The following is a 13275-nucleotide window of genomic DNA, read 5'->3' as shown; positions in this document are numbered from 1 at the left end:
CTACTATTTGTTTATTAGTAAGTCAGTTAATCATTTACATTGATTTGTTCAAAAATACTCATTCATTCAGGAATTAAAAAAATGACTGTCTTTATGGGTGAGTCAATGAATCATCCACTAATTTGATTTGTTCAAAACACTGATTGATTCAGGAAACAAGTTACTAGGTGTGTTTAACTTGAAGGGGGCGATGCCAGGCCGATCAAAAGCGTTTCGAATGCATATGGTCCGCCTGCTCTCTTATCGCTCTCACTGTATTTTGAGGTCATACACCGACCGGTCTGCGCAGCGCCGCTTCGAGACGAACACATTTATTGTCTAAATGAGTGAGTCAATGAATCATTCACTAATTTGATATGTTTAAAATGCTGATTCATTCAGGAAGAAAACAAGTGACTCTCTGTATGTATAAGTCACCAAATCAACCGTAAAAACACAGATCGTTTCAGGAAAAAAAAAAAAAGTTATTAGCTGTGTTCAACCTGAAGCGATGCTGCGCAAACCAGTGCTCTTGAATCGATCTCGTGGTGCTTCTTTGTCATACACCGATCGGTCTGCGCAGCACCACTTAAAGTCAAATACACCTATTGTCTTTATGAGCCAATGAATCATTCACTAATTTGATTAATTCAAAACACTGATCGATTCAGGAAGAAAAAAAGACAAGTTACTGTTTTTTGTGAATCACTTATTAATCATGCACTCAACTGATTAATTCAACAACTTTACATGACACACAACATTGCTTGCACAACTATCACTCTATCAATTATAAAAAGGAACGTTTTTGAAAAAGTAACTCAGGTCCTATGATGTGAATTTAATTGAAGGCTTTTATTTGTAGCTGCCTAACCAATTGTGCAACATGAAGCTCTCGGCTGGGTCGGGACTCTGGGAACGAGCAGGACATACTGCTGATGGGAGCAAACTTCAAAAGATCACAGAAGCACCCTGCTGTGTATGCACCAGTGCTCTTAATGACACGATATGGCTTGTTATTTTCTGTGGTGTTTTTGACTGATAAAAGCTGGCCGAAGCCATAGTAGAGGGTATTTCTGGCTTGACTTAACACCAAACACCCGACTCAATTAAAAAAAGGATAATTGGATATAGAGCAGCCATCATCGCTGATGATAAACCATATATTTGTTTATTATCTCATTGACGAATACCATCCTCGTAATTACCTGTCACTTCGGTTATTATTTTCCAGCTATTTGCTCTCCGTTCTGTGGTTTTATCTGATTGTCATTCTCACGGCCCTCTGAAACGCCCAATCTCTCATTTTTATTCTCTAATTAGCATTTGCCATGAGGCTCTGACCACTCCCTCTGAGATATGGCTTTGTCTGGAAGATTCTTTCCGCCGTTGAATGCAGCATATGAATTTGCAAACTGGCCGCCAAGGAAAGAAGCCCAAACTTTCTTGGTCTTTGACTGAACGTCGCTCCCTGTGGCCAAAAGGTGAACCCTTAAAGGGATACTCCACTTTTTTGGGGAAATAGGCTCATTTTACAACTCCCTCAGGGTTAAACGTTTTACCGTTTTCTAATCCATTCAGCCGATTTTTTGATATTTAGAAGAATATCAGTAATCAGTTTCTGGTGTCATTGACTTCCATAGTAGGAAAAAAAAAAATACTATGGAAGTCAATGAGACCAGAAACTGTCTGGTTACTGATATTATTTTAAATATCAGAAAATCGGCTGGATGGATTCGAAAACGGTCAAACTCAACTGTTTAACTCTGGGAGAGTTGTAAAATGAGCCTATTTCCAAAAAAGTGGAGTATCCCTTTAAGAGGCAGCAGCCTGATTAGGGGTGATAAACACCACCCTCGCTGCCCGTAATGCAGAACATTACAATGTTAACCTCTCTCGCCTTATGCTAATCGGGATCCTGGTTAGGGAGCTCCACAACAAGGCCTTGAATTCAAGCAGGTTTATTTTAATAAATAAATAAACATGCCAAAGCAAGGTCACCGGCGCTTTAGCCGAAGGAGGAGACAGCTTCTTAAAGAAGTAATTTGGAACAAGCTTAAATAATTGGTTAGATGGAAGCAGGAGACACAGGAAGCTCCAGGGTGGACTGCTATAAATGTGCCGGGAAGCATGACTGTTTATATGAAAGCGTGGGACAGCAATTAAGAGCGATCGCACAAAATGACACATGTGATAAAGGTTCTGTTTGCATTTCTCTCTTCCACTTTGGCGGTCGCCGGAGAGGAATGACGGCCGGCCCGGCTCTCCCCGGAGGGTTGACGGCGCTTAAGCGTTCCATTTAACATGGCCGGCTTTGGAGATCATTACAGAACGTGGAGGAATGAAAGCAAAACCTTAAGTTCCCCTAATGGGCGGAATGAAAGCAGGTTTTAATTGCTGTCTAAAATGGCTGTATTATTTCATTAAAACTAATTACCCTGTCAAGCAGGCCGCATTGGCTTCATTTCAGCACAACAGGGGAGAAATAGGCCTTCCAGGCACCTATGGCTCAATGGGATTGATCGAGGGCCCAGGTCACTAATAAGGTTAAGAAGAGCCGCCTTTCATCCGCCCAGCCGTGGGGAAAATCCGAGGCGGACCGTATATGTGCATGTTTGCGGAGAGGAGGAGGATGTGCGCGCTGCTCAGATCTCACGCGGGGGAAAAAAAAGTGACGCCTCGCAGTTCATTTTGGCCGGCTGTTGCTTGATCTACCGCGCTTGTTTTTCCAGCCCAATTCAAATTCCACAGACAAACCCAAACATCTGCTACTTGACACGATTTCCTCCATTTGTTCAAATTAAGATGCTTTTTTCCACTCCACCAGAGTCAGATTCAAACACTGGCATTTGCATCTCAGCATGAACCTGCTCACGACCGCAGACAATTCACTCTAAACAAAGTCTGCGGACGCTAATGGTTTTAACCCACCCTAATGGGCTTATGGTATTGCTGAAATATTTCCCAGGGTAGTCATCTCTGGGAAAACTGAACTAATCACACCTAGTCACCATAGGCCCCATCATCACCATTGCCACGCAGCAGAGCTTTAATAAGAGTCTAGGCCTACATGAAATTAGGATCAATGGGAGACCGCAGTGTGAGACTGCTGGTGGTCCACAAACTTGATAGGTTGGGAAAACGCTTTCCGAGAGTCGTTTGAAGCTAGTCACAAACGATGTGCAAACGGAGGGAGAGTACTTAAAAAAGCGAGTCAGTAGTGTGACATTAAGTTAGTTTTGTTTGGAAATCAAGCAGGTATTCATTATAAACCCATTAAAAACCATATGGGGTTTCTACTCTTGTTTGAGATTCTAGGTAAACCTCTGCCTTCCCTTGGGTGATCAACATTTTAGAAGATTCAAACCTCTATGGGATATACCAAGGGGAATGACGGTCTATTAATCCAGAATAACAAGGCACCTGTTTTAATCTAACACTAACTTTCTCCAGTGGTGGAGGGATATTTTTATTACAAGTATATACATACAGTATGCTGCATGCAGTGAGCTGTAGGATTGCTCATATCACTGCAGTAATACGAGTATTATGGGAGGAGTTGGACAATTTTGCAGCCTCAGTGTGGAATCGTCATGGTGGTGCTTTAAAACCAATTTCATACACTAGCATTAAATCCACATACTCATCTGTATAATTGCTTTGGATGTCTTTTTCTAATTATAAAATGGGGCTCAAATAAGGTTGGGTAATGGAGCTTTTTAATCGTCGCTCTTTGTTTGACTATGGTCCAGGCAAGTGTACTCGAATGAGGAAAAAGACTCATAAAATTGCAGTTTTCATTATCAGCTATTCTAAATTGAATTTCCATCTTACTAAATTGAGAAATCAAAAATGGTTTAGAAAGCTGTCTTGGAGTCGAAAATGAGTGTGATCTGTGACGTTTTTTCTAGAGTAATCCAAATTCAAGACTTAACATCGAAAAAGAGGCTTCATACTATGTAATCAAGAGAACAGAGTCTGAGAAAATTGATAAAATACTCTTAAAGCACTATATGGTGTAAAAGTGTTGTGGTTAGTAAGTACTGTATGTACGGAGCACCTAAAGGGACATGGGGCCTTATCTTGCATCCAGCGCAATTGATGTTGTACACTGACGCATGCATCATTCGTATTTTGCACCCATGCAAAGCGGACTTTTCCCTCCGCAGACGCGCGCTAGCAAACTAGGGAATGCACTCCCTGGGTGGTTCAGCGCAAAAAAGGAGGCATGTTCCAGCGCAAACAATCCCTGGTGCTATTTTGCAGTTCGAGTAACAATTGCGCCACTGACCAGAAAAAACCTAGTCTAAAGTCAGTGGCGAGTTGAACGTACATTCAGATGCAATTTTAACGTGCATGCTTGGCCATAATACAGAGTGTGAAAAATGCACATACACTGTAGATGATTCTCTCATCTACACAGATGCATTTTACTTTTTGCCAATAATACATTATTATAATAACTTAAGGAACAATATTAAAACACGAGGGAAATCATTGTTGTGTCCATGACAATGGGAAAAATAGGCATAAAGCTTTGCGCCATGGAACAATCGCACCTCGTTCATCATGCTCTTAAAGGGAATGTGATATGACGCTCTTATTGGTTTGTTTCCCATTACGCCCAAACCACACCAATGAATAATGAAGCTACTTCAGACCAACCCCTTTTAGATTTTTTTAGTCATTTATCCCGCCGGTTAAATAGCAACAGCGCCGAGATCCGCCAACAAAGTTACTTGCTAAAATAGTTAAAATCGTTAAAATAGGGCCCAAGGTATACATGAAATGAATATTAATTTCAATGCTTTCAATGCATTCTTTCAAAAGTTTTGCGTTCCATCGTAACTTTCTGCATTCCACCAAGAAAACGTTTGTGTCCTTAGTGAGTGAACATCATTCTAATATGCGGATATGCTAATCAAAAAAAATTCTTATCATTATAATTGTTAAAAACAGTTGTGCTGCTTAATATTTTGTGGAAACCGTGACATTTTTATTCAGGATTCTTTAAAGAATTTTAAGTTTATGTATGGGGAAATGGGAGTCTGGACAGCATTTTGCAGAAGCCAAAGATTTATGGGTAGCCAGTAAATTCAGAGTAAGCACTTAAAGAGTTTTAAACCATCAGTAGATGATGATCTTCTCTTGTTGTGCTTCTGTCACTTCTCACCGTTCTCAGACTTGCCTTTTCTCGCATTTTTTGGGGACTTTACAGGGGCATAGCGCTTGTCCATCCCATCCTCTCCCACTAGTCTATCTATGGCACGGGATAATTGCACCCCTGGGTCCCTGAGAGACTTCACAGCAAGTTGCAGAAGTCTCTTCAGACAAACATACACACACTTGGTCACACATATGCCTGTTTTCACATCGGAGCTGTCAGCCAACACAAACCTAATGAGGATAAACTTCTAGTTTTTAACCACAGTGAGGAGCGCTATTAATTGCGTCTCCACTGGTGGGACCAGTGCTTGGCTCCCTGTTCATCACATCAACACTGGGCAGGATGGGAGAGAAGCAGAGAGGACAGCCTCTCTTAGAGACAACAAAGAGTGTGAGGAACAGATGTTCTCAAGACTCAGCAGTCAGGCTGTACCCAGAGTCCTCCACCAGTTTAAGTGTTACTGTTTGCTATACAGTGCCCTTTGTAAACACCGACTCTGGTTTTTAACAAGCTGGGACCAACAATGTTTTTTTCTCCTCTGTACGCTGCCTGTAGCCTCCAGTAACAAGCTGCCAGTGTTTAACGTCGCTCCCTTGCTGGCTGCTGTTAATTCAAAGGTATGCTGAAGTTTAACTGTACGAGTCCTTGAGTCTTATAGAGACTGCTGGTTAAAGAAAGCTCCAAGTCATTCATTAGTTTTGCGTTTTATTCTAGCAGAGAGCGCTTACATCTAAACACAGATTGAGGAGCAGTAGTTGTGGATAAAACGCTAAATAATGACCAACCATTACCAAGCCTGTAGCTGCTTTCAGTATAACAATACTTTTTGATTGAATGCCCTTGTTTAAAAAAAAAAAGTTTTACTGATCCCTTGTCACATAATACATACGGAAACTAAAGCTAATGTAATGCAGTTAAATCATTTAGCACTTTATCATGCTCCTTCTAGCCTTGGAGGGATGAACAGAAAGATTTGAAAAACAAGAAAAAACTTAATAAATTTTTTTTTTGGGGCTACACACTAACTATAGAAGTTTAGTCTTTAATTTTTTTTATCACATTAATTGCATGGAATGGCAATTAGTTCATCAAATTGATCAGATACATTACACTCTAAACAACACTGGGTTGTTTGAACCCAAATTTGGGTAAAATATGGACAAACCCAAATGTTGGGTTAAAAATGTAATTTAAAATGAACCCAACTTCAACTTTCACTTTCAAGTGTAAGTTTTTTAATTGCATTTTTAACCCAACATTTGGGTTTGTCCATATTTTACCCAAATTTGGGTTCAAACAACCCAGCATTTTTTAGAGTGTATGTAATGTCTCTAGATCCTTAACGGAATTAAAGAATAAATACTTGGAAAAAGTCAATTATTAAACTTTTACATTTAAAAGAATTTTTGCAAAATGTTATACAGACTTTTGAGGGGTTACATAAATGCAATCCAATAACTGGTCTTAGCTATTCAGTAAATGAATTAAACAAAATATTTATTTGGTTTATAAAATACTACTGGCAAAATGAATAATTAATAATAATAATTCGTTACATTTATATAGCGCTTTTTTTCTGGAAACTCAAAGCACTTCACATAGAGGGGGGGGGATCTCCTCAACCACCACCAATGTGCAGCATCCACCTGGATGATGCGACGGCAGCCATATTGCGCCAGAACGCTCACCACACACCAGCTTACTGGTGGAGAGGAGACAGTGATGAAGCCAATTGGTGTATATGGGGATGATTAGGAGGCCATGATGGACAGAGGCCACTGGGCAAATTTGGCCAGGATGCCGGGGTTACACCCCTACTCTTTCGAAAGACATCCTGGGATTTTTTATGACCACAGAGAGTCAGGACCTCGGTTTAACGTCTCATCCGAAGGACGGTGCTCTTTTGACAGCATAGTGTCCCCATCACTTTACTAGGGTGTTAGGACCCACACAGACCACAGGGTGAGCACCCCCTGCTGGCCTCACTAACACCTCTTCCAGCAGCAACCTGGTTTTCTCAGAAGGTCTCCCATCCAGGTACTAACCAGGCTCAGCCCTGCTTAGCTTTAGTGGGCAACCAGTCTTGGGCTACAGGGTGATATGGCTGCTGGTTTACATAATGTGTAAAGAATCTTTAACTACACATAATTACAGTTAGTTCTAAGCTATACATGTTTGATTCACAAATAAGAACTGATTCCTGAGACTCATTTAATGAAGTGAACTACACTGGTTGCACTGTTTTTGATTCATTTAAAAAAAAAGCTCATACGATTAATTTAATCAGGAATCAGACTACACTGGTTACACATGCCTTTCATTCGTAAAAAAGAAAGGGGAAAAAAAGATTCTCGTAAGATTAATTCGTTCGGGAATTGGACTACACTGTAAAGAATCTTTAATTACACATGATTACAGTTAGTTCTAAGCTATACGTGTTTGATTCACTAAAAAGAACTGATTCCTGAGAATCATTTAATGAAGTGGACTACACTGGTTGCACTGTTTTTGATTCATTTAAAAAAAAAAGCTCATACGATTAATTTAATCAGGAATCAGACACTGGTTACACATGCCTTTCATTCGTAAAAAAGAAAGGGGAAAAAAAAAGGTCTCGTAAGATTAATTCGTTCGGGAATTGGACTACACTGACTGCAACTCCAATTAAAAATGCCCTAGTTTAGTTATACTAATGCGTTACTTTAGTGGAGAAATAAAAGACAGGCTACAACCACAATATCTAAACCGGTTTTACACGGATGCATATAAGATCAAGGTCCTTGTCAAATTAAAACAGGATTGATGATCAGGCCTTCCTGAGAGACGCAACCTGCTGCCATCTGGCTGAGGCCTGAGACTCACCCCGAACATTTGCCGGAGGTCTGGGTCACGGAAGCGGAAGGGAATGTTGGAGACGTGTAACCGTTTGGGCTGCTGCTTCTCCGAAGAGTCTGAGGGCTGGAGCTGAAGCTGCTGGGAGCCGTCTGTCTGTGCCACGTCGTCCACTTGCTGAAAGACACACAAGCACAGCTCTGTTAGTTCTTACCTCAAATGCTGTCACGGCCTGGAAAAAAAAGTGCGGCGGGCAACGGTTACGGAAGGTGAGCCACTGGGTGAGCAGGGGGAGATCAGGGCATGCTGGTGGCATATTACAAATTCCCTCTGCTCTGCCAACATTTGTATGTGGCGGTGAAGATTAAGGAAGCTGTCAGGAAGTGTGGATACAGATTTAAAGAGAAAAAAAACTCAGACATGGGGAGACCAGAGAATGCATTTACTGAGCAGCCGCCTATAAAGACCTGAGGGAGAACGGGAGAGGAAGAGAGAAAGTAAGCGTAAAGATGGTGTGCTCATCTGTCCATCATGTGGAGGAAATGGTAGTGACACAGCTGCGCTCAAGGATGGACTGCTGTCCGTGACACACATTTATCTTTCACCTCACAAGCCCTGATGATCCAGCCTTCATCCCATTCTCACTATTTATCTCGCTGTCTTCTGAGCTTCATGAGACCTCATCTGACCAGCCACAGATCAGATGCCCTGCCATGCATGGTGTGCAAAAATAAACCTGAATATGCTTCATGCAGTGGTGTTTCTGCTGGACATCAACCAATATCAACTGTCAGACATTACTGTAAAAGTCCAAGATGAGAAAAAAAATGCTTTTCCTTATTCTTTGACAATATCAAACTAAATAATCAGGACACTATGTAATATGCATTATTAATTTAATAACAACATTACATATTCAATTCTATTTATAATTTATAACAATCAAATACTATTTTGTTTTTGCATTTTCAATGCAGATTTTAGAAGACAATTTGTGGCGTGGATTAACCATAGCTCGAAGAACAGCCGAAATGTGTTAAAATATTTCAAATACAAACACAATACCCGTGAAAATATCAGTCTAGTTAATCCAAACTTATGAGAGAATTTCTACACTGTAAATTCAATCATACCAAATATTATGAAACAATATAGAAAGAAATAATAAATCAATATCTAACAAAATGCTCTTGAGGGAGGATCAGGTTAGTGCATAACTGAATTAATAATTAATCCAGATGTGATGCAATGGCTGACAGACGTTTAAAAGTTTGTCTTGTTTTTCAGCCGTTCTGTTCAGACATGTTCAATGAAGGAAAAAGCATGGTGAGCGCAGCAGCCCTTCATGTACATAATGAATTAGAAGAACATGGGAGCACAGATGAAGAGATGATGTCAGCTAAACTTCCCTCGGCTTAGCAGGATCAATGAGAGAGAAGTGCTGAAGGCAGCTACATTTGGCTGGGCCCATAGACAGCTGTATACTAAAGCAGACTCGCGCTGTAGCGAGACAGGAAGAAAAACAAAGAAAGAACAAAAGAAAGGTTGTTGCTATGTGGTTGCTAGGTGGTTACTTCCTGGCCTAAAACAGTGCACCCCAAAGTCTCTATGGCCACGTTCACACAACAGAATGCGGTTGCCAGTTGTTTCTTTAACACACAGTTCACTTTATAGAAGTGACAAATGCATATTGTCTATAACAGAACTCACACCAGTAAATTTTCATGACTCGCAACTGCATTCTCGGAAAACCCCGTGTGAAGGGAACTGAACTGGGACTAGGTGTCTGAGAGAGACACTCTTCACTTTGGGAAGGATTTGTGTTTGCTTACACGTAATGTGTCATCTTTACCAGAACTGTTCCCGCCAGTTTTGAGTTCTACACGCCACTCACACCAAATGATCCGCTCCCCATCGAGATATGAAAGCCTCAGTCGGTTAATGGAGGTTTGACAGATGAACTTGCGGCTCAATTGGACTCTTGTCGGGTCCAAAGTGAGGGAAAGTTACTGGTAAGAGAATATGAGCTTGACTCCTGTTGCACATTCAACAAACAGTATTCGAGATGCTACTGTAAGTTGCTGAGTCAATAGGACATTTCAGGACTCACAACTGTAAATAAATGCAGTTGTCAATACCAAAAAACTGACAGTGTGAACGTAGCCTGTTAGAAACAGATTGGGGTCCTACAGGCTGAGTCTATGGGATATGGGATAAGTCACTTAGAAAAGTAAAGCTGCATGATTTGAGGCATCATGTCCACAAGCAGTGAGGAATATCTTAATAATAAAACCCCTAACCCTTAGTACAAACAATAGTAGCAGACTTACATTAAATACTTTTAAAGGGATACTCCACTTTTTTTTTTTTTGGAAATAGGCTCATTTTACAACTCCCCCAGAGTTAAACAGTCGAGTTTACCATTTTCGAATCCACTCAGCCGATTTTCTTACTATGGAAGTCAATGAGACCAGAAACTGTCTGGTTACTGATATTCTTCTAAATATCAGAAAATCGGCTGAATGGGTTCGAAAATGGTAAAACTCAACTGTTTAACTCTGGGGGAGTTGTAAACTGAGCCTATTTCCCAAAAAAGTGGAGTATTCCTTTAAAAAGTCAATGAAATATGACATGCTAGATATGGTGACATGGCCAGAAAATAGACCTACATTTTTCAAACGTGGATATTGCCACATAAAATGAGCTCAAATGAATTCTGAATTCAGATAAGAGATAAAAACTGATGAATAAAAACTTCCTCACGCTTGATGTCAGATGATCTTATTGAATTGTTTTGGCAATCATGTTTGGTAGTATTCTGGTTTAACTATACATTTCTAAGCATGTTTTTCTAGTATTTCATGTATGCAGAGTTAATTATAATAAGTGGGCAGGACAAATTCCCCCTCATTAAGCACAAAACACAAGAGATATGAATCATAGAAGACAGCAATATATCATGTATTAGGTAATGAAGATATAATGAGATATCTATCACTCCATCCATTTTCACTCGCACCCTGACAGAGAAAAATAGAGGAAAAAGGCGAAGTAAATGCAATTATGTAGACACAGCTAAGAACATAATACTAACTCAAATGCAAAAGATTTGGACCTGCAAGGTGTTCATTTTTCCACTCATTACCGAGAGAAGGTGAAAAATGGCATGATAAAATATCAGCTGAAATGAGATTTTAAAGTTTAACTCGCTGAAGAATATCATTATTGCAGAGCACATATTTACAGGGGAAATTACACTAGTAACATGACAGAAGCAACTTTTCAATTCTAAGGGTCTTGCAGATTTATCTTTTTCGCCATTAACAGATTTTTTTTTTAACAAGTAGACAAACATCTATATATATTATATGCTTATCTAATATTTGTTCAAGCAACCCTACTTAAAAAAAAAGATACAGTGGCTACAAGATGACTAGCTCTACCAAAGGCATTTTTTAAAGGAAAACAAACACAAAGACAAGAGTAAAATTGTTCCTGATACAGGAGGACGCTCCAAACAAATTAATGTATCATATGCACAATCACAGAGCCACACAGAAAGGCTGGATTATGGTGGTCCAACACAAACTATTGCCTAAAACTAAACTAAAATAAAGACACAGGAGCTGATATATTTCACCCAAAAATTAAAATTGTCATCATTTAATCACCCTTAAGTCCAAGTTCCAAACCTGTTTGATATTCTTCTGCATGAAAATGTTGTTTTGAAAAAGGTCTCAGTCCATACAACGCCATACAATGTCCACTGTTGTTTTAGACCATTGATTTTCATTGTATGGGACAAAAACAATCAAAATATAGGTCTTTTGTCCTTTGAAAAAGAAGGCATAAGGGCGAGTAAATGATGACAGAATATTCATTTTTTGTTGAAGAGTCACTTTAAATTGGCCAGACTGAACTTTTCTCCATTATTAATGTACATTTATTTTGTATTTAAATGTAGTTCCATTAGCCAGTCAACTTGTGAATGATGTGCTCAAATATTGCCAAACATACACCCTTCTAATCTACACTGTAAAAAAATATTGTTGGTTTAACTTAAAGTAAGAAACCTGGTTGCCTTAAAATTTTTGAATTTTTGAAGTTGATCGGACTGGAAAAAGTGAGTTGAGACATTGAAGGAGATTAATTTAATCATCAGAAACTCAAAATAATAAGTTTAAATAAAGTCTAAATAAAGTCTATATAAATTATTTAAGTTTATTTGACAAAAGAAAAAATGTTGTGATAACAAATCTTGAATTTTTTTTTTTTTTTAACACTGAAGTCACATGGTCAGTCAGTAATATTTGGGAATGATGGAACGGGACTGGAATAGTTGTCTGCCAAGTCATACAGTGCGAGTGAGCAACTCTGAGCTGCACAAACGCGTGTTTACCGAGTGTTGCACGGTCATAATAGTGTGACCATTCACATGGTCAATCAGTCTTATTTGGGAATGATGAAGGTAAGCTTGAACTCTTGCTACAGGTTATACAGCATAACAACAGCAAAACCTCTGAACCATTAAATGTCGAGGGTCACCAACTTCAGCTTTTTCCATGTGACAACTTCCTCATCTTCTCTAATGCACAGACTCTCCCAATGGGCTCTCCAGGGTCTCCGTGAGAGGACACCGTGTTTACCAGCACATTGGCACTATCAATCATCGCAGCTATTTAGACAGTCAAGCCCTGTTAAGATAAAGCACACGGGTCGGCTCTGGATCCACACAGCCTGTCGTCCTGCCCCTTGTGTATGCAGCCTGAGGTCGGCGAGCAGCGGAGGCTCGTAGCCCCTGCCTGATGGCGGTAGATGGAAAGCCGAGCAGATGGATGGGCAAGCGGAGGTGCAATTACCCCCTGGTGCCCCCGCTCCCTGGGCTGCACCTCTTCCCGCTCCCTCATCCTCATCCATCACGCCGGTGCCATCGGTCATTCACATGCTCTGTCTGCAGTCGCTCTGGAGAGAGCCGAGCTATCTATTATGTCTAACAGGTGAGCGGTGCGAAGGCGCGGACTCGCCCATTACCGACCGGCGGAGCGTGGCCTCTGAGAGCCTCCGATTCCTCGCTCTGCCCGACCAAGTGCTGGAGAGAAGGATGAGGGCTTTGATTTGCTTACTTTATGGGAACAAGTATTGACAAGGCCTTCTCAGATGCAAGTCATCATGTAGCAAGTAACCGACAGTGATAAAAATGAGGAGAAATCGCAGGGCTACTTCGCATTCATCTCGCACGCTTTGCTTAAGAAGAGGACAATTGTTTCGCCACAACAAGTGCTTTGTAAAACACACAG

The 13275-nt window shown here is 40.3% G+C and overlaps 1 protein-coding gene across 25 annotated transcripts in view; it reads right to left on the bottom strand.

Moving 5' to 3' along the window:
* The window catches only part of rbfox3a (RNA binding fox-1 homolog 3a), a 494366-nt gene that overhangs the window by 37780 nt on the left and 443311 nt on the right, over window positions 1–13275 (bottom strand). For all 25 annotated transcript variants that reach the window (XM_089122270.1, XM_089122267.1, XM_089122269.1 and 22 more), the window contains one exon: window positions 8009–8155. In XM_089122270.1, coding sequence (XP_088978396.1) covers window positions 8009–8155 — 147 coding nt within the window. The remainder of the gene's footprint in view (window positions 1–8008; window positions 8156–13275) is intronic.

This window comes from Pimephales promelas, chromosome 17 (genome assembly GCF_988280905.1).
Source record: "Pimephales promelas chromosome 17, fPimPro1.hap1.1, whole genome shotgun sequence".
Lineage (NCBI taxonomy): Eukaryota > Metazoa > Chordata > Actinopteri > Cypriniformes > Leuciscidae > Pimephales > Pimephales promelas.
Note: the sequence above shows the minus strand (reverse complement) of the source record. Positions and strands in the feature narration are given on the sequence as shown.